This window comes from Vitis vinifera, chromosome 9, assembly GCF_030704535.1.
Source record: "Vitis vinifera cultivar Pinot Noir 40024 chromosome 9, ASM3070453v1".
In the NCBI taxonomy this organism is placed as follows: domain Eukaryota; kingdom Viridiplantae; phylum Streptophyta; class Magnoliopsida; order Vitales; family Vitaceae; genus Vitis; species Vitis vinifera.
Window position 1 is genome coordinate 2,248,464 of NC_081813.1, and position 24,186 is coordinate 2,272,649.

The window sequence follows — 24,186 nt, forward strand, 5'->3', positions numbered from 1 at the left end:
CCCCCAAGCCACACGGAGTTATTTATAATACAATAGCCGTGCATGAGTTCTTTTTTGATGCCCAAGAATATTACGTCGAGTATTAACATGTGATAAGGTATATGCAAACGGGTCGTTTACAGCTGGACTGTCATTATCGTCTACTTCTCTCAGCAACTTAATTCACAGCTTCCAGCCATCTCACGCGTCAGATTATCAGACATGACCGCGGTCAACAGATCTGACGATTCAGGAAAACCCCCTTACTGTACGGACACTCCGGTCGTTTGGCAAAAGACGCGGGGAATATGGAATATTCCGTTGGAATTAAATTCAGTGATCTACCCACGCGCCTAGGCCTAGTTAGAAAGGGAATATTCCGATTTGGTACTACGATTCTTTACAAGTTGTGGTTGGTAACTTTTTCCCACGCGCTTTGTCGGTGGGCGACCATGGTAACGTTATTCCATCATGGAACAAAATCATCGTAAAAAAGTTGAAGCAAAATCTTAGCGGAATCAAATGCTCCAGAACCTTCTCACTGCAAAATGTAAAGAAGAAGCAGAGCCACTTTTTGCCACATTCCCTCTGTAATAAAATAATGGATAATAATCTCAATTGATGACATGTCACTCCCAACCATGCCACGTTGGCCTCTATTCTGGCATGGGCCCAAGAGTCTCAGTACAATATTTCCAAGAGGGTGGGAATTTATAAAATGATTGATAGACAAGGCCAATTCGCAGTGAGGGCGCGTGAGAGTAGAGCTTCGAATAAATATTTGGCACATTTGTGGGTTGTGTTGGAGGCATATTTTTTTATTAGAAAGCTGCCAACCGAGACCCGTGGGAGAATTCAAACTGTGGAGTTTGGTCTCTGCATTGAGAATATCTACAATTTTATTTATTTATTTATTTATTTTTACAAAAATATTTGTATAAAATTTTTTATGTAGCCTTATGTGATAGTGGGGGTTGGCGCCTGTTGGATTGACTAAACCAACTAGTTTTGCAAGATCACAAAAAAAGAAAGAAAAAAAAAAGATATAATTAAAAAATATAGAAAATATTATTATTATTATTTTGAAGTTTGAAGTTTGAATGACATTTTACATCAATCTTTTATTCCGATTTTAAATTTTTAGAGTAACATATACAAGAGTAATATATTTTTATAATTTTTTATTATACTTAGTTGTCATTGATTTCTTGCACTCTTATATATGATTATTGTTCATAAATGCAAATAATAATATTATGAATAATAAGTAGTCAAAATAAATTGCCCAACCATAAAATAATTCACACCATGAAAATAAATTGATTAAAAATAAAATAAAATAATCCACATCATTGAAAGGAAAAGAAATGAAAAATAAATTTCAAAAAAACTAAATTGCAAAAACGAACTAGAAAATTTCGAACATCCAAAAAAATTTATATTATTTTAGTGTAAAATTTTGACTTATCATGGTTGAAAGAATCTAGGGATAAGCTAAATTGCAAAAAGAGGTAGCATTAGTTTTATAACAAAAATGAAATGGAAATAGATACTATAAAATTTAAAAATGAAAATAAAAAATAATTGAATGACCCAATTGTTGAGGTATGCTCTTCAGTTCGAAGATGGTTCACTCAAATGATGGTGATGTTAAATGTTATAGGCTTCGTCTAACAGCATCGAACACTAATTGATTTTTAGATGAGATAATCAAAGTTTGATTCAAATATTGATATAAGTTATGAGTTTGGATTATTGGAGAGTCATACACCAGAAGAGAGATTGTTGAGGTGTAATAATAGTGCTCCACAATCCTAGAACCAATTGTTTTCAAATGAGATGATTAAAAGCCCATCCAAGATTTTTATGGGGCATTAGCAATTTGTTGCATTTCCTTTGTGAGTAGTGATACAATGAAATGTTACAAAAGTGAAACGAGTCCAAGTAGTTAGAAGGATGTGTATTGCACATGGACCATGTGTAAATGGTGCTTAGCATGACACCCGACAAATGTATAAGCCCTTTTAAGTTCGTATGAAACTCCACCATCTCAAATACCATTTAATTTTCAAATGAAATTATCAAAACCCGATTTAGAGCTTTATAGATATCAACAACAAAACCATTTATTTTAGTTACATTTTGCTTGAAAAAATCAAATAGTTACAGAGTTGTATTTTACTCAGATATAGGTTATGTTTAAGGAAAAGAAAATAAAAAGGAAAAGTATAAAGAAAAAAAAAAGATATTTAAAATTAATAAATTATTTTTATATTCTACTTCGAACTCATTTTTATTATTTAACTATTCTATATAAAAATTAAAATATATAAAGTTTTTTTGTTAATTTTAATTATATTTTACTTTCTTTTATATTTTTTATAATAAAACCAAACACAAAAAAATTAGTTTCAGATAAGTAAATATAGTCATAATAATGTCTAATGATGCCAAACAATTGTACGACCCATCAAATTCACATGAAACTCTATCATTCTACCTACTAATAGATTTTTAGATGCAATAGTCAAAATCTGATTCAAAAGTAACAATTGATTTTCAGATGTGATAGTAAAAATCTTGATCAAGACTTTTTTGGTATTATCAACAAAAGTCTTGGTATTATCAATAAAAGTCTTTATTTTCGTTGCATTTCATTAAAAAGAGGCCAAGTAGTTAAAGCGATGCTTGTTACACATGAACATGTTGCCTACAAGCGATTCAAATTCACATGAATTTTCCAACATTGTCACTTTCCACATTTGAATATGGTTAGTGGTTACAAGTCTCTTTTTGGAAACACACATACAACTTTGAGTTTCTCCTTAAAAGTCTTCACAAAAATCCTCTTTAAAGATTGTTTGTTTGTGTATTTCTTTTCAAATGAGACTCATCCATTCCCATGCGTTACCAATTTTGTTAATAATGACTTTTTTTCAAAGTCTTATGATTAAATTTGACTTTCTCTAAGAAAAAATAATATATATGGAAAATGCCTCCAATGAGTTGCAGCCGTTGGATCCAAGAGTTTGCATCTCTTGACAACATTTTCGGGGTCTATTTATTAAGATATAAATAAATTTCGGGGTCTATTTGACAACATTTTCAAAGATAGTTTTTCAGAATAATTATGAAAAATGATTCGTTGGAAAACTCCAATATTAAAATGCTATGTTTGGTTTTCAGAAAATACTAAAAAAATTTTAAAAAATAATTTTTTCAGGTTTGATTTTACTATAGAAAATATAAAAGAAAATTAAATATAATTAAAATTAATTTAAAATTTATATATTTATAAATTATTTAATCTTACTATAGAGAGAAGTAGATAAAATGAGTTTGGAGAAATCTATAAAAATAATTCATTAAATTTAAAACGATTTTTTATTTTCTTTCATTTTTTTCTTTTCTTTTACTTTTCCTCTCTATTTTCTTTCTTTTGTATTTCCCCTTAAATTTTCTAGGAACCAAACAAAACATAAAAGTTTCTAAAATATTCCCCATTTTTAATTATTACTCAAAAAAAAAATCTATAAAAAAACAACCGAAAATGCATCAATATTATTCTAAAAAACAACCTAAAAACCTATTTTATATCGAAAGTTTATCAAACATATTTTTCAAAGAATAAAAAATTGTTTTCAATAATAGTTACCAAACAGGTCGTTAATGTCTACCTTTTGGGGTCAAAACAGGATCACAAGTGCACTATCAACCAATATAGACTGCATTATCATACCACATACAATCTTACCCATTGGGCCGGATGAGAAATTACCCAAAGTTATATCCGTGTCAGGGGGCCCACACCTACTTGTGATGAGACACCACTCTACGCAAGGCCCAAATAGGTTGTTTCAAGGCAGGCCCAACCTAGCCCAACTTCAAGGAAGGACAATTTAGTTGGTTCAACTCACTTGTGTCAATGGAAGCTTCACGTGAACTTGTTATTTAAAGAATAAAATAATAAAATAATTCACATAAGACATACGAGGTTTTAATGTGATTTGACTGATCATATCTATATCAATGGATGAGAACAAATCATTTTACCATACAATAGAGAGTATCTACTCTATCTACATCCCAAATCGTAAATATCTACACTTTGAGCCATGTGTCGTATTGCTCAATGTCTCGTATTCTTTCTAACATCTCCATCCACTATATATAGTTTTCACAAGTTCATTTTCATTTAATTATCTATTCCTCTCGTAGCTTAAAATATTTATAGATTATTCTATAAGAAAGTCTAATATTATAATGATGTATAAACGTAGAAAATATTCATGTAATATTTTTCATATAAAAGGATTTATGCTAGTTTGGAATTTTAGACACTTTTTGACAAATACAAACCCTAAGTCAAAAACTTGGAACTAGGACTGATAAAATTTAATACGATTCATCAATACAACTTGACTCCGACATATTTTTATTAAATTCACTTTTGTATTAAATACAAATTTGAAGTCATGTTTGCATTAAATCCATATTGACTTGCATGATTCATTTAACGAACAAAATGTGTTTTTTTTTCTCTATTTGTGTTTAACCCTATGTTGTGTTTGTATTGAATTTGAATCAGCTTTGATAACCCCTTTAATAAGTAAATTGTTTTTGTTCAACTTTGTATAATATATGATCTAAGTTGACTTGTTTAAGAACCAATTTGATTAATTGATTATAGCATATAAGGTTGGAAGATCATATTAACTTAAATAATATCTAATTAAACCAAATTATTAAATGAGTTATAAGACGTGTTACCTTTTTGGATTCATATTTTAAGTTTATTATTCATATCGTGTTTTAGTTGATCTATATAACCGATTCACTAAATTTTGACATCACATAAACACATAGTAAAGAAATTTTTGGCTGGTAATTATTCCAACAAAGACTATCAATTCTGCAACAAAACCGCTCATGCCCGGTAATGCAAGGGAAGCCATCAATAAGATACTGAACAGGGATAGATGTAGGTGAACAATACCCCCCCCCCCACACACACAAATTTTTGGCTGGTAATTATTTCAACAAAGACTATCAATTCTGCAACAAAACCGCTCATGCAAGGGAAGCCATTGATAAGATACGAATAGATGTAGGTGAACAATACCCCCCCCAATCTCAGATCCCTGGGGAACCAATCTCAGATCCCTGGGGAAGAGGATCAAGTTGGCCCTTGCGAACAGCTTGATGCACTATCTACCTTCAACCCCCCACTTACTTTGAACCCATGTTTTGGGTTGGATTTTGAAAATGGGTCACTTCCAACATTTGGGTACATTGAGAAATGAATATATTAATATTCAATACAAAGTGAAATTTAATCCATCCATCAAGATTTTACTTTTGGGAAAGTATTAACTATTGAGGAAATAAAAAAAGATTTAGGGACATTGAGAATGAATATATTAATATTCAATACAAAGTGAAATTTAGTCCATCCATAAAGATTTTGCACTCATTGTTTTGGGAAAGTATTAAGTCAAAGAAAAAATATGATAATTTTATTGTACAAAATATATAAATATAATTAAAATTAGATAATATTTATATTTTAAAAATTATCTAATATTTTGAAGAATATGAGGGAAATGAATAATGGCAATCATGTAAAATAATTTATTAATTTAAATTTTTTTACTTTATTTTTCCTTTTATTTATTTCTTTTAAAGATGATAATGACACAGGTCTAAGATGGGTTGCCTTCATCTCAATCTCATTTCATTTATTTAAAATAATTATCATTTATCTCTCATCAAAAAAATTAAATATGTTTAACTTTTTATTTTTTTTTAAATTTAATTACATTAAAATAAATATATCTTATAAATAATTAAAATATTATAATTTTTTATAACTTATTTTATGAAAAAAAATATATATTATTATATATATAATAATAGTAGAAAAATAAAATTTAAATTAAATTATTTTTAAAAAATAATTTTATATATAATTGAGGCAAGACAAAGATAAACTCGAACTTGCCCTGAACGGGCCGAACCTGTCCTGAATTAAAAAAAAAAAAAATCAAACCCATTCCCAATCAATTTATTTAAATTTCAAACATATCTCATAATACTAACGAAAAAACTTATTGAGACAAGGTACCTAAAAAAGTGTGTTCCATTGCAATCCACATTTTGTTCTTTGTTTTTACCTGACTTGTTTACTCAAATTTTCCAAGTAGAGAAAGAATATCTTCACATCTTTACTTGGGAAAAAAAAATGTCAAACCTTCATCCAAAAAATTGACCCAAACACATGTTAATCACGATAGGACAACCAAGATTTAGCATTTAGTATTTAAATCATAAGATAAAGAGGTAAGGTCCACCGGGGTCGGTGGCCATGCAACACATGTTACACTCTCTTGCTGCACAAAAATCTCCTGTACGACACCCCTACGGTAACTAGAACTCCTCCCTTCCACAGCCGTCCGATTACTTTGACTTTCTTACACAGATTTCGGCCTCAGGGTTTCCATTTCAAGCGTCGCCATCCAAAACTGAAAAGGCAAGGACACCAGTGTAATTTCGGATATTCCCTCCTCACTTTCCCCTCTCCAATACCATGCCCTCCACGTACCAATTTTCTAAAATTACTATTTTGCCCCTCCAATTTTTTGTACTCCCCTCTCCTAAATTTTTAATCGAAATTTAGTTAGCACATCAATACCAAACTATTGAATTTATCATACTGTATTGTTTTTTTCTTCAATCACGACGACCCGTAATTTTACCATAATCTATTATATCAATTTGAAATTATATCAAAATTTTGATTAAATATGCTTAACTATACGATAAAAATATGGATGGTTCAATACGGGAAGTGAAAAGTAAAATATAAAATACCAAGATTAAGTACACATGATATTTTATGATTAATACATTTTTATATGACTATAATTAAATAGGTATAAACATGCAAAATAAGGTTAAAATAATTATTTTTTAATATTTTAAAAATAATTACCTTTTTAAAATTTTAAAAGTTAATACAAGAAGGGCATTAAACTTGGAAAAATTTACATTTCATGCCATTTAAGTTCAGATTTAAAAAATAAACCTAATTTTATAATTAATTATTTAAAATTATTACATGTATTTAAATATAAAATTACAACCCATTTTGGATTAACCAATCACATCAGAAAGGTGGACAAATTTTGGAATTGGCCAATGAAAACAGAGAGGTGAGCTGATGGTTTCAACGGCGGGTGAATGAATCACCGCCAATAAAATAATTTAAGAAAATAAGAGCATATTATTGAAAGAGAAAACTGGGCAGAGGAGTGTTTGGGTTCTCGGAAGGTATTTTACCATTTGAAATTACGATTTTGTCCTTCATCTTCTCTGAAAATCGGGAGAGAGAGAAAGAGAGAGAAAATCGAATGGTGTTGAATCAGAAAACCGCAAGCATTTCCATGGATTTTTGGACGACTTTTGAGCTGTTATTCTGCACGATTCCCTCATGAAGTAGGCGACTTGATTTCGTAAGATTTGGTGAAATCTCGGTCGTTGGATTCGCCTCGAGAGAAATGAACGGCGATGACACCGCAGCTCCCTCCGCGCCTCCTCCGCCGCAACTGGAGTGGAAATTCTCTCAGGTATTCGGCGAGCGGGCGGCCGGCGAGGAAGTGCAGGAAGGTATTGTTGGCTTTTTGCGGCGTTGGATCCGCCAATTGTTGCGTGAATTTAGGGTTTGGTTTTGCGTAGTTTTGATCTGTTTCTGGATCGATTAGGTTTTGGTTCTTTTGCGTGTTTTCATTGTGATTTGATGGGAAATTGCTTGGTTTTGGCCGTGGAATTGATGGCTCTAGGAAATTTCGGTTGAGTAATAATCTATTCAATAATTTGAGAAATTAACAGTGATATTCCGAGTTGGTAAAGTTAGTGTTGGTTTGATTCTGCGCTGCACTTGTTTTAGTATCGGAACCGGTCTTTTTGTGAAGTCATCGGTTGTTAGGATGTATTTTGGATCTTGATATTTGTAAACTTGTTCAGTTAAAACTGGGATTTGGTTATTTGATAGCGTGCCCGAACTAGGTTTGTTGAATATGCTTTTGAATAACCTTCATTGGCACATGTTATTTTTCATATTTGCAAGGATTAGCTTTGTAAAGATTTGATGTTTTCATTCAAGGCTGTATCATTTGCTTTGATAAATACTCACTTTTTGATTTCTCCAGTAGTTACACATGTATGATATGTTGAATTGTGGTGAATGTAGTTTTGACTGAGAGGGAAAGTTAATCACATTTGTTGTCAAGGTGTTGCCATTGCTCCATATAATGAAAGCATTGTTAGAGCCCAGCTCATAACTCAAGCATCGTTGTCTCCTTGATTGCCACTTGTCTTCTTGTTCACATCTATTGGATAATGTACAATGTAGAAGAGTGTCAATGTAGTGAAAAAAGGGAGGGGGAATAGATGGCAGGTTCTATGATTTGAAAGGCAGTTTGCATTCTTAACAAAGATAGTTTGTTGATTATAAAATATAAATAAATTAAGTAGGCTTAGTGGGGCCATATATCATTGGATATTTTGGGGATACTAGAAAATACAGTCACAGTAGAATGATCTAGGATCTTACACAACTTCTGTGTGCAAATACATGACTTCAATGCCCTAAATTATTTTCTTTCAGATTTTATTTGGGTTTTTGTTAACTAGGGTAAAAGTTTCAGTCCAACTCAGGAGCCATGGGATCAATAAAAGCCTGACCCAAGACATTTTATTTGTGCATTGAGTTGATGGGTTAAATTCTTAATCTGTGTGCAAATTCAGTTGGATTTGGGTTGAGAACTCCACCTCAGTGGGTAATTAGGCATCACTTCTAGATAGGGTTAAAATTAAATGAAAGAAACTATATTCCAATTATTGGAGTTTGAAATTGATAAACCAAGTGTAACTAAATTAAAGGGATTTCAGTATCTTTTATTTTATGATATCAGTCTTCAATTTGTAGTTTGGATGTTCGTATGTGATGAAATTCTTCTGTTAGAAAATTATAGCATAATACATAATACATAATGTATAATACGATGCTCAATACCCTTTTAGCATTCTTAATTATATGAAGCAAAAAGTACCTATATAATTGTCTTCGATAACAGTGTCATGAAACATGAACTACTCAATTGCTTGTTCCATCCAGGTCACATGTCATTATATGGTAATTGTGTTGTATGACTATCTTTGATTTGAATTCCTTTGTCGTTTGCTGCTTTTTTTTTTTAAATGACAGCAAAGCTGAAACTAATTGTCATATTTCAGGAAAATTTGCTAGGACTAATTATTTTCTTTGCATAAAATGTCTGCAAATTGCACTTTGTTGGGAAGTGTGGTTTTTTTAGTGTATGTATTGTTGGATGAAATCTGCGAGATTCCTATTTTCTTTGCTTCTAATGTGGTGTTTCATTTTGCAGTTGATATTATTTCTGCAATTGAGTTTGATAAATCTGGTGACCACCTTGCTACTGGTGATCGTGGGGGCCGGGTGGTTCTATTTGAGAGGACTGATACAAAGGATGTGCGTTCTTTTTTAACACTACTGGTCTTTAGTTTCTGTATCCAAACTTGATAGGTTGCCTTACTGTTCTTGTTTCTTTCAATATTATGATATCTTTATACACTGTAATGTGTAGCATGGAGGATCAAGAAGGGATCTTGAGAGGATGGACTACCCAATTAGGCATCCCGAATTTCGTTATAAAACTGAGTTTCAGAGCCATGAACCTGAGGTATTTCTTTCATCAGTTACTCCTGCCTGAAGTTTGTTTGCACCACCCTTTGCTCACTAGGCTCTGAAATGTTTTAATTGATGCCACATTGCTTATTCTCTGTGCTCAGTTTGACTATCTGAAGAGCTTGGAAATAGAGGAGAAAATCAATAAGATCAGATGGTGCCAGACAGCAAATGGTGCCCTGTTTCTTCTATCTACGAATGATAAAACCATTAAGTTTTGGAAGGTAGGAAGGGAAAATTGTCTTATGAAACTTTAAACTTCCTGATTTTTAATTTGTTGACAGATTATGCTCAACATCACCAACTCCAGTTTGGTTTCTTTAACTACTGATATAATATATATCCTGCACATGCTGATTACATAGCTGTCTTTTCGAGAATGAAACAGGTCCAAGAAAAGAAGGTCAAGAAGATTTCTGACATGAATTTGGATCCTTCAAAAGCAGTAGGAAATGGCAGTGTTGCTAGTTCAAGTAACTCAACAAGTCCTAAACCCTATCTTGCAAATGGTGGATCCCCAGATAGATCTTACAGCTATCTGAGCAATGATTTTTCCTTCCCTCCAGGGGGCATTCCATCTCTACGGTTGCCTACGGTAGTTGTACTCAACCTGATCTGTTGATCTCTATTTATGGTTTTAGCATAAACTTTATCATTATGAATGACAAACCTAGGTAGAAAAGAAGGTGCAAGGCTCACCTGATGCCTTTCACTGATAATCAATCATATCCAACTTTTGGGCTTAAGTGGCTCCTTGAGCTAGGTGCAATGCACACAGAATTAAACCCATCATGTTTGTGTTATAAGCAAACATGGTCCTGTGCAAATGAGTTAATTGTCCAAAATTTTCCCTTTCCCTTCTTTGTGAATATAGTTCTTTTGTTTTCTTTTTTGAAAATATGCTCATTAACAAATTCAAGGACGCACCATGTTTTGTACCTTGTGCATGGATGATGTGTGACCTTAATACTAGTGCTTCCAGTACATTGAACCTTGACCAAGATATGGAGCATTTTTTTTATCTTTTTGTGGGATAAATGGCATGTTCCAAGGTATACTTAGTTATTACGTCATTGGATGTTTAATAAGTTTAGTGTTCATGATAACTGCCTGTGATCTAACACTTCCAGTATACAATATGTAGGTATCAAGCCCTGAGACCAGCCTGGTGGCTAGATGTCGTAGAGTTTATGCTCATGCTCACGACTATCATATCAATTCTATTTCAAATAATAGGTGGTTCCACAACCCATACTTTAATTCTCGCATATAATGTAGCTGTTCTGTTTACATATCTGTTCACCTTGTTCATGTATTGGGTTTATCTTATGACCTTGAAGAAGAATTAGTACTTTGTTGGCATATCTATTCTTCTCTTATGTCTCTTTTTCTCTTTGCAATGGAAATTCCATCTGCTACCTGCTAACTATTTATTTATAAAAGTGTCATATTGATAAATTACTTAATGATTTAATAAGTTAGCATTATTTGACATCCTGCTGCTAGCATTGTATTTTAAACTTTTGAATCATCACCTAACTTAATGATCTAAGAAGATTGATGGTGAATCCATCTGATTGATTTTTCATGAGGTGAATTGTGATCAACTCTTGCACATGAGCTGGATTTTATGCTTTACTTTGAATTGGCTTCTGGGTTAAGAATTGGCTTCTGGTTTTTTCCAATGAGGAGTATGGGGATGTAAATGGTTTGTTGTTATGAGCTGCTGCCTGGCAAGCTGCCATCCATGTACTTGCATTTAGCATTGGATGTGTCATTTAAGGCTAAATCAGTGTGGGATTTAGGCATTTGGGAGAAGACTTGCCTCTTGGTAAAGGCAGTATCTGTCTGGATGAAGACTCACACTTGTTGAAAACACTCTTTCTAGTTGTCCAGTCTATTGTCTTCTTTTATATTATTTACAGGTCTAAAACAAGCTTGAGAAGTTGCAACATGGTGGTGCATTTGATTCATTGTTCTACTGTCTACTCTGCTAGAAATTGTGATTTGTTAAGGCATAGTTATTAGCAGGCAGGAAGTCTTTATTGAGGCTTTGCTTGATAAGTGGTTGTGAAGATCTGCTGTGAACAAAAACAATTTGAGAATAAGGTTGTGGGAAAGTTCCTTGAGGGGGCTGTTGGTTGGTGTTCTAAAGAGGTCTTTCAAGATGGTCTTTGAAAATTCATTATAAGAGGCTGGAGTGACTTTTACATTTCAACTAATATCTTTGGTGGAAAATGGGTGTAAAATGAAATTTTATTCTGCGGTTGGTGAGTTGGCTTTAAAGTATTCTCTTGAACTTGCATAATATTGCTGTCAACAGGGAAGCTGTGGTAGCTGATTTCTAGTGTGTGGTGGGTGGTTTGCTGGACTGGAACCCTAGATTTGTTTTGAGGTTTCATGATTGGAAGCTTGATATAGTGGACTTGCTCTTGTCTAATATTCAGGGCTCAGTTGTTTGTGAGGATGGGAAAGCTCATTAAGCTTGGAATATTTCAAAGAAAGCTTGCTTTTTGGTGGGTCACTTCTATAAGTTCCTTCTGTGGGAACCTTTGGATTCCTTCCCTCTAAGGGTGTTTGGAATCTAGGCTTCTATTATGATTGTTGTAGTTGTTTCTGATGTTGTTCTTGTTGGTTTTCCCCCCTTCTCTTATTCATGTGTAAGGGTGGATGGTTTGAGAAAGAATTCTTATGACCATCTTTGTGAAAAGGGTAGGATTTTTGCGAATTAGTGCTGCTTGTGTAAGCAAAAGGAGTCATGCAATATGCTTCTTTAAGCTAGAGGAGTTCCGCATGTAATTTCAAGGTCTTTCCTTCTTTTTTATTTGGAGTTTCCTAGGCATTGTCTCATCCACTGGAGGCACTTGAACTGTTTGGCATGAAAACTTTGTTGTCAAGAGTAGAATAAGGGTGTGGAGATTGGACCCTTTGTGCTTATTTTGGAGTTTATGGAAGGACTGAAATAGTAGTGTTCTTGAAGCAGTGGAGCACTGGAGTTGAAGTCGAAATATGTAGTTCTTAAATTGTTGTTTCTGTGGTTGTGGGTTTGCAAGTCTTGATAGTGTATCCTCTCTAGATTTTATTAATAGGTTGTGGTGGCTTATTGCTAGGCATCCTTCAAAACAGCCAGTTGATAATATGGTTGTTTTATGCTTTGACCACCCCACCAATCCAGCCCCAGCTTTCCCCACCACCACCTACAAAACAACCCACCCCCAAGAGAGTAATTGATGTCAGTGACTTTGATGAATCAGTATTTATTTTTAATGTATCTTAAGCAGATCATCGAAGTTTAATTTATGGAGAAAATCAATCAATTTTGGGCCATAGATGCTAAATAGGTTTAATCTATCAAAATAAAATAAAATAAAATAGATGCTAAATAGGTTTAGGCAGCTGGGTGGCAACATTGACAATTTGTTTGTTCAATTGTTTTCAGTCCTTTAAGGACATCATAATCTCCCTAGTCCCTATGCATGTAATGTGGTCATCCGAATTTTGCTAGCATTTCATTTCGTTTTCTCATATATATGCATGTTAGAAGTTAGAGTTTAGGAGCTCCTAAACATGCTTCTTCTTCGAAATGTGTGCATTGTCTCTCACATATTTCTTTATTTTGAAGGGTACCCTTTTGTCACAAAACCAATGAGGGGCTTTTTGGGATCTATTGTAGTGTGTTATAGAGACCTGCAATTGGTGATTTATATTCATTATTCATGGAACTTTTAAGTTAATGGTATGTTTTGGAAATGAACCCTACTAAAAAGAAAGACTATTATGGAAACAATGCTAATGGTAACTTGTTTATTTCTCTTATTTGGGTACGATTTAGTGAAATTTTGCTGATTGTTTCTCTCTCTCTCCAGTGATGGTGAAACATTTATATCAGCTGATGATCTGCGAATAAACCTTTGGAACTTGGAAATTAGCAACCAAAGCTTCAATATTGTTGATGTGAAGCCTGCAAATATGGAGGATCTAACTGGTAAAATTATTACTAATTATCTTCTGATATTCAGTTATACTCTGTGTGTATTTTGTGTGTCTTTTCCAAGGCACTTTTAATATATTTGCTAAATTGACCTATCAAAAAAAAAAAAAAGATATTCAATTATGTGCTAAGATTTTTGCTTTTGAGTTTATTTCTTCATATCATATGAGTGTTTGTAGTTGTAGAGGGTATGTTCTACATGTGTGATTGATGTGTTGGCCACACTGGGAGTGGTGTGGAGCTGGATTTTGGTGGCAGTTGAGAGCATTATTAAATATTCTCCCTGGATCCTTCTATGCTGCAAAGATTTGACAAATTCTTGTCTTTATAATCTGAGTAACTGTCAAATAAAACAGGTTCGTTTGTCTTTATTGATTGCGTACCTGGCTAAAACAAGTAGTGGAAGGAAAAAATGGACTGGTTCATAAAAATTTGGAAAAGAAAAATCCTACCTTGTATTAGATTTCTCATGAAGGTATTAGGTACTTGTTTTTAGGCTGCTCCACCTTGTGGATTTCTTAAGCATCTTTTTGATGAACTGCATATAATATTTCCTGTCTATCATTCATTTGTTCTGGGTGCTATTCTACTGTTTAATGATGCTGCATTCTTGAGCATTGGACTTATATTCCAATTCTTCTTGCAGAGGTGATAACATCAGCGGAGTTTCACCCTACCCATTGTAACATGTTAGCATATAGTAGTTCAAAAGGCTCAATCCGCCTTAATGATTTGCGACAGTCAGCACTGTGTGATTCTCATTCTAAATTGTGAGTGGCTTGCTTGTTTTAGTCATTTTTATTTTTTTTCATTTGTCTTAAAATAATATAATAGGTGAAGGAGAGAAATCAAATGGCAATAGAATAACTCGAAGGTTGATTGCATTGATCAGGGAAAAAGAAAAAAAAAATCATTTTGAAGGTAAACGTTTTTATTTAGTGCTCTTTCCTGGATCAGTCAGTGATAGTACTTGCATGCAGGTTTGAGGAACAAGAGGCACCTGGTTCAAGATCATTTTTCACAGAGATAATTGCCTCAATTTCAGACATTAAATTTTCCAAGGATGGAAGATTTATACTCAGTCGAGATTACATGACCCTTAAGGTTTGGGTTATCCCATTTTTCTATTCATTTCAGCTTCACATTTGACTTGAAACTTTTGCAATTCTATCACTGCTATATATGGGTGCTTTAGTCTAGAGTGCTGGAGGTGGTTGTAGCTCTTTAAGCATGGTTTGAAAATTTTTGCTGGTGTATTGGATCTAATGGATCTTTTATATTCTATTTAAGATGCTGAAATGGTACCATGACAATGACTAAGATAAAGAGTGTGCAGAAATTATGAAGTTTGAAGACAAGATTGCCCTGACATATGTTTTTTTTAATAATAGTAAAATATTATTATGGGTATAACAAAATAAACAAAGTGAGCAGGCCAAAAATTTGTAGAAGGCCCATGCATAGATGTCACAAGAAGTATATAATATATTATCCTGTTCTGTAAAGAAATTTTAGAATGGGACCCAATGGCTTTACTTGAAGAGCCAAGGAACAAAATGAACAGCATTACCTGTTTGGAGGGTATGGAGAAATACACGCACTGCATTAAAAAATTTTTTAACTAGGTGAAAATTTTAACCTACAGGATAGTGGCTAGTTTTTATTATTCTTCATTCCTACATCATTTCATAATTTAATTCCTGATTTACTATGTTGTTATAGTTGAAAAATGAAATTGAAAAAGTTGTCACTAAGAAGTGACCTAGTTAATTTGAGCATCCTCAAATGGGATATTTGTAAAAAAGAAAAAAAAAATGCTACTTTTTTGGTTCTGTTTCATAACACGTTCCATGTTAATGCTCTAACATGGAGCTCTGATGTCATTCCAATTAGAATCGTTAATGAATGTCCCATTGGAATTTGAAAAAATGAGGGAAAGGAAAGGAAAATGCTGAAAATAGCCTAAGAAAGAAATCCATCCATGTTTAAGTAATTTTCAGGTTTTTCCCTTCTCTCATCTTTATTTAATCAAAATGAAGCCAAAATGGGAACAGGCTAGGGTTGCTGGGGTTAATATTTATCTTGTACTTGGTTTTAATTTTGATGCGGCATATCCTTTGGTTCCTCTAGTGTTGTTATTCAAAGAAACACTTTAAAGTTAGGATAATCATGCAATTGTAGATAGTATGTATTCAGGTACTAGTTATGATAAATTATGTACTCCTACATGATTATAAGTCATTTTTATACAATGCAAATTTTAGAATTGGACAATTGAAATCGATATGAAATGGCATAAACTGTTACATATTTAAAATCTAGAAGTTATCTGATAAAAGAAGTGTAGATTTCATTTTGCAGCAAATTCAATTTCTTTCTTTCTTTGGCAAGATGTGTAATGCCATTTTGACACATCCAGAAAAGACAGTACGCATAAGCTTTTAGCACCAAGAGAAGATAAAAAAAATGTTATTTGGAAGTCCTCAAGTGTTAACTAGGATTTAATTGAGGTCAGTGACCATTTTTCAATCACAACATTATACAGATTTTTCTTAGTGAACACTGACTACTTCTGTGGGATTTCTGCTGAGGAATCATTCATGTGACTGTGATTATGTTTGAAGGCAAACCTTTGGAGCATTTTTTATCCTCCTGTTTTAATGATTCTTTTCTAATTGAAAACATTGTGCTTAATTCCTATCTTCTCACTTATGCAAGTATGAATTCTATTTAAATACAATGATGTTTGAGGTCTTTGCATCACAAGGAATTGATATGTACTATTTGTCTTTCTGGCTTAAGTTAGGGCCTTGAACTAATCACTGGAATTTGTTTTACTTGCTTTTCAGTTATGGGACATTAATATGGACTCAGGCCCAGTTTCAACCTTCCAGGTTCATGAATATTTAAGACCTAAGGTGAGCTTGCTTTCCTCAGAAAAGTCTTACACAGAACAACTTCTACATTACTCTCTGCATGCTAATTTTACCCTCTGTTTCTTTCCTTCTCTCCAGTTGTGTGATTTATATGAAAATGATTCAATCTTTGATAAATTTGAATGTTGTCTGAGTGGTGATGGAATGCGTGTAGCTACAGGTTCTTACAGGTCCGTTTTTTAAATTTTCTTTATCCACCATTGTTTCTTGAACCCTCTACCATGAGTACTAACATAAAATTGATGTGATCCCAGCAATCTTTTCCGAGTTTTTGGTTGTTCCCCAGGGAGCACTGAGGCAACAACCTTGGAAGCCAGTAAAAATCCCATGAGGTATCCTTTCCAAAATGATTTGACAAGAATGGGATGTGATGATCTTATGTATTAGTATTACTAATTACAGAAATGTTTGACTTGCCCTGTAGGAGACAAGTTCAAACCCCTTCGAGGCCTTCCAGATCCCTGAGCAGTATAACACGCGTTGTGAGGAGGGGTGAGTCTTTTCTTGTTCTCTTGCTTTCTCTCTATTCAAACCACAAATTTTTAAAATCGTCTTTTAAGCAATATTTTCCCCCATTTCTCATATCCTTTTTCTATTCTGGGGAATCCGTGACAGGAGCCGATAGCCCAGGAGTTGATGCAAATGGAAATTCTTTTGATTTCACTACAAAGTTGCTACATCTAGCATGGCACCCAAGTGAAAACTCAATCGCCTGCGCTGCTGCAAATAGCCTGTACATGTATTATGCATAAAGATGGTCGAGGAAGAAGAAATTGTATTTGCTTGGTTAACTTTTTTTGGGTCGCTGCCAGAGAAGGCTACCTTCCCTTTCCTGCCAATCAGCCAGTCGGAGGCTGCATCATCGAATCTTCAAATTCCCAACTGCCTCTTAAAAATCTGTATCACGGTGCTTTTAAGATCAAGGTCCAGAAGTGACTGTCCCAGAATCCATGAGGTAGCATCCTGTTCTTCCTCCCGGCTTGGCTGCTTGCTTTTGCCTTTTTTCCTTCCCTCCCCTTTCTTTCCTCCCAACCCCAACGCCTCCACCGTTTTCTTCTTTCTAAATTCTCTTCAAAGAAAAAGATGCAGCTCTGTTGTTATTGTGTTGAGTTGATGATGAAGCCGAGAAAAAAAAAAAAAGAAAGTGATTGTAGCTCTCCTGCAACCGAAAACTGAAGGATGTGCAATATTGCCAGTAGGGTTAAGATAATTGTAGTCTTTTTTATTTTTTTCTCTTCTTTGGTGGGAAGGAGCTGTTGTTGAACTTTGCCTTGCAATTAATCTTAATTAATTTTTTCATATTGTTAAAACATCATTTGAGGATTGTTTTAATAATGTTTTTGACTTTAATTTACCCCCCCTTGTGCTTTTATTATTATTATTATGTTTTGTTTCCTTTGTATGCTATTTTCTTATCCCTAATTATTATTTTATTTTTTTTCATTTTTGTATAATTAGAGTGTGTTTGTGAGTGATTCTGGAAAATGTTTTTAACATTTTTAACACTTAAATGATAAAAATTTTCAAGTATTAAAAATATTAAAAACGTTTTTTAAAATCACTATCAAACGAACTCTTAATCTATTGCAGACTAATTCGTGTTACACATACTTATATTCAATTTCATATGATTTATATATATATATATATATATATATGGTGACTTTTTTGAAATATTTTTTTTAATTACTCTAAAAACATTTAATTTATTTTTAGGAAATACATTTTTAAACATAGTTTGTTTCATTATATAATGGTTTTATTTCTTTCTACAATTTTTTAAATCAATGGCCTTATTAATGTTACTAGCAATGAAAATATTGTATGATGTATTTAAGGATAATGGGCAATAGTGTAATTATAATTATGAAAGTGAACATTGGATATTAAATTAAAAGATAAAAAAAAAAAACTCCACTTTAATTCATGTAATTGTCCACTAAAATTATCTTAAATTCCATATTTATTTATTTCAAAATTTTTATACCATCAAATATTTTTTATTTGAAATGAAAGTGACTTTTGAAAGCTATTTTGAAAAATTGAGCTTATTATTATTTTTTCTATGTTTAAAAATAAAAAATAAAAAATAAATCTAAATTTGCACTAAATATATCATTTAAAGGGAAAATTTTATGATAAATAAAAATATTAAATTAAATTGGAAAATTATTTACTTTCTAAATAGTCTCTATGAAATGAGAAATTATGACTTTAAAATGATATAATTTCATTATAAACAAAATAATTATTTTAATTAATGATATAATTTTATTATATATAAATAATTTTTTATATAATTCAATTTTTTAAATATTTTATTTCTTTCTTTTTTTTCAAAATTCAAGATTTGAATTAATAATGAAAATGTTTAAAATAAAGAAATAAAAAGAATAAATTAATTTAATATAATTAAATTTAATTATATAAATTTTGATGTCCAATGAAGAAAATAAAAAAGGTGAAACGACTAGATTACCCTACAAAGCTTGAAATACAAGTCAAGATCTTCGTTCTTGATGGTTGCAGATCACTGAAGCTCTCTGTAAGGTCTGTGTCTTCGTTTTCTCTTTTGCATTTTCGTGTTCATTTTCTTCTTGATGATATTTTATTAAATTTTATTTCTATATTCCGTTTGGTTGCCGAGAAATTTTCTTTATTTTCCAACGATTTCCCAGCTGCCAAACGTGGCATTGTTAGGTTTTGGTTCTTCTGTCACCGATCTGTGATTATTTTTCTTACGTGTCGTTTTGGTTGGCGTTTGACACGCTCCGTTTGGTGGCTGGGAAAATGGAAGGAAACGGAACTGAAATTTGTTATTGTTTCTGATTTTGGTGATCTCACTGTTGTGGACTGATTGAGAATGGCTTGGAGTTATGTTATCGTGTGATATAGGGATCTGAATCGGGGTAGGACTTGTAACCGTAGAGTTCTCCTAACTGAATAGGTTTTTGCATAGAATGATGTACATAAAATACAATAGGGCAATTCAGTTCATATGTTAGAATTCAATGAGGCAATTCAATTTCAATGTGACGCCCAAGCATGTCCTTAGTAGTTGAAAATGATTAAATCTCTTGATGTGTGGATTTCCTAGTATATTTTTCTGGTTATGTTTGATTATCTGCTGAGAAATTATTTCACTTCTAAGAAGAAAACTTCGTTGCAATGACTCATCTAAAACCTTTACATAAAAGCCATATTGGGCTGAGTAAGTGAAGGAAAACAAAAGGCGGCAGAATTTTCTGTCCTTTGGTTCCCGAGGACTTCAAGCAAGCTAGTTGATATCTTCTTTTATTTTTATTTTTTTCATTTTTTTTTTTTTTTTTTAATTCCTTCTTATTCTTTTGGCTGTGTCTTTAGTTGGGTGCTAAAAACGATAATTAAAATAGAATAGTTCAATTTCATTTTTCTTAACCTACATTTCTGAACTACTAATCAGTGTTTCTGTGAACAATCTGAATTATAGGGGTGTAAATTAAAGTCTCTTCGGTTGGTTTTTGAGTAAAAAATAAATTAAATCAATATAGTCAGTTTTATATGTGATAGAAACAGAACCGACCAGATTTGGAGTGAAAAACCAAATCAAACCAAGCCTTTGAAGATTGATTTGGTTCGGTTTTTGTGGATCGGTTTCTATCCAACTTAATGGCCCTTTTTAGTCCTTAGCCCAATTGTAGATTTGTGTTTGTTTTGAGTCTAAAACTCATTAATTTGATTTTATATTAGGCCTTAAGTCTGATTTGTTTTTAAAATTGATTGAAACCAACTTGGATTGGATGTTAAAAATATATTGAATGAATTTAGAATTAATTTAACTATAATATAAAAACAAGGAATTAATTTAATAGAATCTAATATGAAAAAATTTATCAAATATCAAACAATTATATATAGGTTTTAAAACATCGGTTTGGTCCCGTTTTTATTGGTTAGGAAACAAGAAAATCGAAAACCAAACTGACAAGGTCAGTTTTCAAACTTCTCAAACTGAACCGACCTTTTTTATTATTGAAAGTTGAACCAATATGATCGGTTTTGGTTGGTTTGGATCGATTTGTCGGTTTTTTCAGTTTGCTTACATCCCTATTGGATTAGATATCGACTTGCTAAACATTTTTGAAATGGTTGAAGACCTTCCCATCAGAATAATGTTAATGATTGTGAATTCATTCTTTGTGTCTTATATGGGGCCAATGGTCCATGTCATGGAACTATTTGCATTTCTCTGAATTGTGTCAGTGAAGAATATTGCCTTTGACAGCTGAGCCGATTTTGCTAAACAAGTGTTTTGAAAATTAAATGTTTTGATTATTGCACTGCCAGGTTTAGTTTAAGCAGTCATGGCATCAAAGTTAGTTCAGTTGCAAACAAAGGCTTGTAAAGCTTCACAGTTGGTGGCCAAGCATGCAAACTCCTACTACAAGGAGCTGTTGGAGGAGAATAAGCAGTACATCCAGGACCCACCCACCATTCAAAAATGTGACCTATTGGCAAAGCAGTTATTTGCTACTCGTCTGGCCAGGTTCTTCTCTTGTGGAATCCTTATTCATTTGCAATTTACCTTTACTAATTTGGCTGGGTGCTACTAATTTGAATAAGCGTGCTACTGCATTGTTATTGAATGAATCGTAAAACCTCATCAACAAAAAATACAGGCCATACTCAGGTATATAGGAAATATACAAAGCTAGCCACACTTAAGGAGAAGGAAAAATAAAAATTGAAATATAAATTAAAGAAAGCAAAAAAAAAAGAAAAAAGAAAAAAAAAAGAGAGTTTGAATGCAAACCATCTATGAAAATCATAAAAAGAAATGCCCAGAGCCCATATAGCTAGATTTTCCTGACTATATGATTCTTTCTAATAGCTTATGATTTAGAGTCTGCTGCATTTTTATCTGAATCTTGAAATATAAGATTATGATTTTGAATATGATTTGCTGGGTGAGTGTAGGAATATTTAGTGGGCCTGACTTTGTTCATGTCCTGGTGCATTTTGGTCTCTAAGAGAAATTAAATGATTCCATTTTGTTTACATAGCATTTGAAGGCAAATTATCCATAATCTAGAATTGGGTCATTGAAGAGAGTCATACTATTGAAGCTTGGGAGGAAGTGTCAGGAGAAACCTAAAAACATGGGAAGAGAGTATTAGAAAATCACTTTGGTTTCTTTTCATTGGGAAAAGATCTATTTCATTCATAGGTGCTTGATGGGAAGAGTTCTTCAGAGTGGTGCATATTTATGATGTGGTGTAAGAGATGATGTTGCACATTCTAGAAAAGAATGGGGTATCAACTAGATATGGGATGTGGTTTTGGACATTCATAATGGGCCTTATTTCAAATGACATGATCAAGGATCTGTATGATAGAACTGAGAATGATGAGATTACAGATAAATGACTTTGGGTTGTTTTCTAACAATATATTTTAGTTTCCAACTAGTTGTGTAAACTCTATGTTAAGAGTAAAAAAAAAAAATTTAAATGCTCAAAAAAATCAAAATATTTTGGGATAACATGTCAAGAACAATATATGTAATGTGACTTAGTGAAAGTAGGATCAAGGGGATAATGGAAATGATGGCCCAGATATACCTAAAAAGCAACCATATTTGTTATCCATTATCTCAGATTTTTCTTTGATTCTTTTGTATGAAAGGCTGCCCCCTAACATGTGAGACTGATCGTGCTATATGATCAATAGTGCCTTCATTTTCATACTGAAATTATTGACAATTTTTCAATAATATACTATATATCTTTATTTTAGACCCTTAAATGTATATTGTGGCCATATATATTGTTGCTTCATGACATTTGATTCTATCTCTTAATGAATACTGTTGAAATCTATCATGGGTAGTGGGCATCAGATCTGGGAAAAGTTGAAAGATTAAGATTCATAGGTGTGATGACGTGTTTAAAATAAGATCTAGGACTCTAATTTTTTGAATAGTTTAGATGAATAGGTACCATCTCTTAAGAATTAAATCGTATGTTTCTGGATTGTGGTGAGAAGTGTTTTGTCCATGTCCACTTTTCTGTAGATAATATCAACATAATTATATCCTTTTGGTCAATCTTAATTAGTGTTATGCAAAAGCAAACCAGGCTTTCAGGTATACTGTACAAGAATCTATGGCGATGTCATCATCTGAAATGTGTGTTTAACTTATTTAGAAGTGTTCATCTAAGAATTGTCCATATTATGTTGTAAGCCTGGATTTTGAATTAATCAAACATCTAACATTAACTTGCTCCACTATTTGCAGTATTCCGGGCCGTTATGAAGCATTCTGGAAGGAACTTGGTTATATCAAGAACCTATGGAAGAATAGACAGGAGTTGAAGGTAGAGGATGCTGGTATTGCTGCTCTGTTCGGACTTGAGTGCTATGCCTGGTTCTGCGGTGGTGAGATTGTGGGAAGAGGATTTACATTCACGGGATACTATGTCTGAGTGCCACTGCCTTAGGAGCAGGGTCTATGAGTTCCTGACAGTACTAAAGTCTTGATCTATGGGGTGATTTGTGTCGCCATCCAGGTTTTACACACAATTTTGTTTCTAGTGACAAAAATTTGAAGCTGATGAGTCAGCAAAATGTTTCCAGTTCAATAATAGCCTTTCCTGTTAAAGATTCATTTTCCTCATTGAAGGGGCTGACTTATTTGATAAATATGAGTCCGGTCATTATCCATGTTGCTTCTACTCATCTAAACATGCTTCATGAATCATGACTTTCTTTCTTTGAGTGGTGAGAGAGATTTGAACTTCCAATGCAGGCAATCTCTGGCAGGCAAGAAATAGCCAAAATCTGAGGAAATAAATTCTGGATTACTTGTAGATGAAAGGGGAACTTTGTCTATTATTCGGATTAGTGGTATAAAAGCTTGTCTTTAAAACACGCTTTTGCAGACTAATCTTCTCATGGAAACATCACAGGGGCCTCCTATAGATGCAAAGTGAAGAGGATCAAGTGATGCAAAATGGAATTTGGGCTCGAATACCTGGTTGCTGCATTGTTCTCTTATATGTTCCATATGCCTCAAAAGTAAGGTCTATTGTTCTCTTGTTGCAGGAGCTGTTTGCTACATGATTCTCATTTATATCCCACGAGCCTTAAATGTCTAAGTCTATTGTTGTCTTCTTGTAGGAGCTCAAGGAATCGAATCAGGACGCCAATGGAGATAAAGACTTGTGTCACCAACAACATGGAGATGAAGCTAGTGAAGAATAAGAACATTAGCTTTTCTGATTCTCTCCAATCACCAATCCCTTTCCGTACATCAAGCCCAATTTGCCAGGTAAATTCCCACAAACCGAACTTAATGTTTGGCTTCTAATAAATATTAAGGAAATAAAAGAAATGTTAAGAAAAAAAATCAAATATAATTTTAATTAGTTAGAAACTTGTATATTTTTAAATTATTTAATCTCTTATAGAAGAGTTAAAATAAATTGAATAAGTTTGAAGCAGCATATAAAATTACTTTATTCATTTTAAATTTA

At 32.8% G+C, this 24,186-nt stretch overlaps 2 protein-coding genes across 4 annotated transcripts; both read left to right on the top strand.

Moving 5' to 3' along the window:
• The first annotated feature begins 7,257 nt into the window (after positions 1 to 7,257).
• LOC100265267 (serine/threonine protein phosphatase 2A 55 kDa regulatory subunit B beta isoform) lies at positions 7,258 to 18,026 on the top strand. Of its 2 annotated transcripts, none has more exons than XM_010656251.3 (14): positions 7,258 to 7,644; positions 9,426 to 9,529; positions 9,645 to 9,740; positions 9,850 to 9,969; positions 10,134 to 10,343; positions 10,890 to 10,981; positions 13,612 to 13,730; positions 14,383 to 14,506; positions 14,717 to 14,840; positions 16,586 to 16,654; positions 16,751 to 16,842; positions 16,927 to 17,004; positions 17,097 to 17,164; positions 17,288 to 18,026. In XM_010656251.3, exons 1-14 carry the CDS (start codon positions 7,536 to 7,538, stop codon positions 17,422 to 17,424), a joined length of 1,542 nt encoding a protein of 513 aa, XP_010654553.1. In that variant the 5' UTR covers positions 7,258 to 7,535; the 3' UTR covers positions 17,425 to 18,026. The 2 variants fall into 2 exon arrangements, with proteins under 2 accessions (XP_010654553.1, XP_002280910.1); XM_002280874.5 differs by having other exon boundaries at positions 7,264 to 7,644; positions 10,134 to 10,340.
• Positions 18,027 to 19,120: 1,094 nt separating this feature from the next.
• Positions 19,121 to 23,374, top strand: LOC100260060 (uncharacterized). Of its 2 annotated transcripts, none has more exons than XM_002280904.4 (3): positions 19,121 to 19,222; positions 20,999 to 21,197; positions 22,950 to 23,374. In XM_002280904.4, exons 2-3 carry the CDS (start codon positions 21,016 to 21,018, stop codon positions 23,134 to 23,136), a joined length of 369 nt encoding a protein of 122 aa, XP_002280940.1. In that variant the 5' UTR covers positions 19,121 to 19,222; positions 20,999 to 21,015; the 3' UTR covers positions 23,137 to 23,374. The 2 variants fall into 2 exon arrangements, with proteins under 2 accessions (XP_002280940.1, XP_059595437.1); XM_059739454.1 differs by having other exon boundaries at positions 19,220 to 19,581.
• The last annotated feature ends 812 nt before the right edge of the window (positions 23,375 to 24,186 follow it).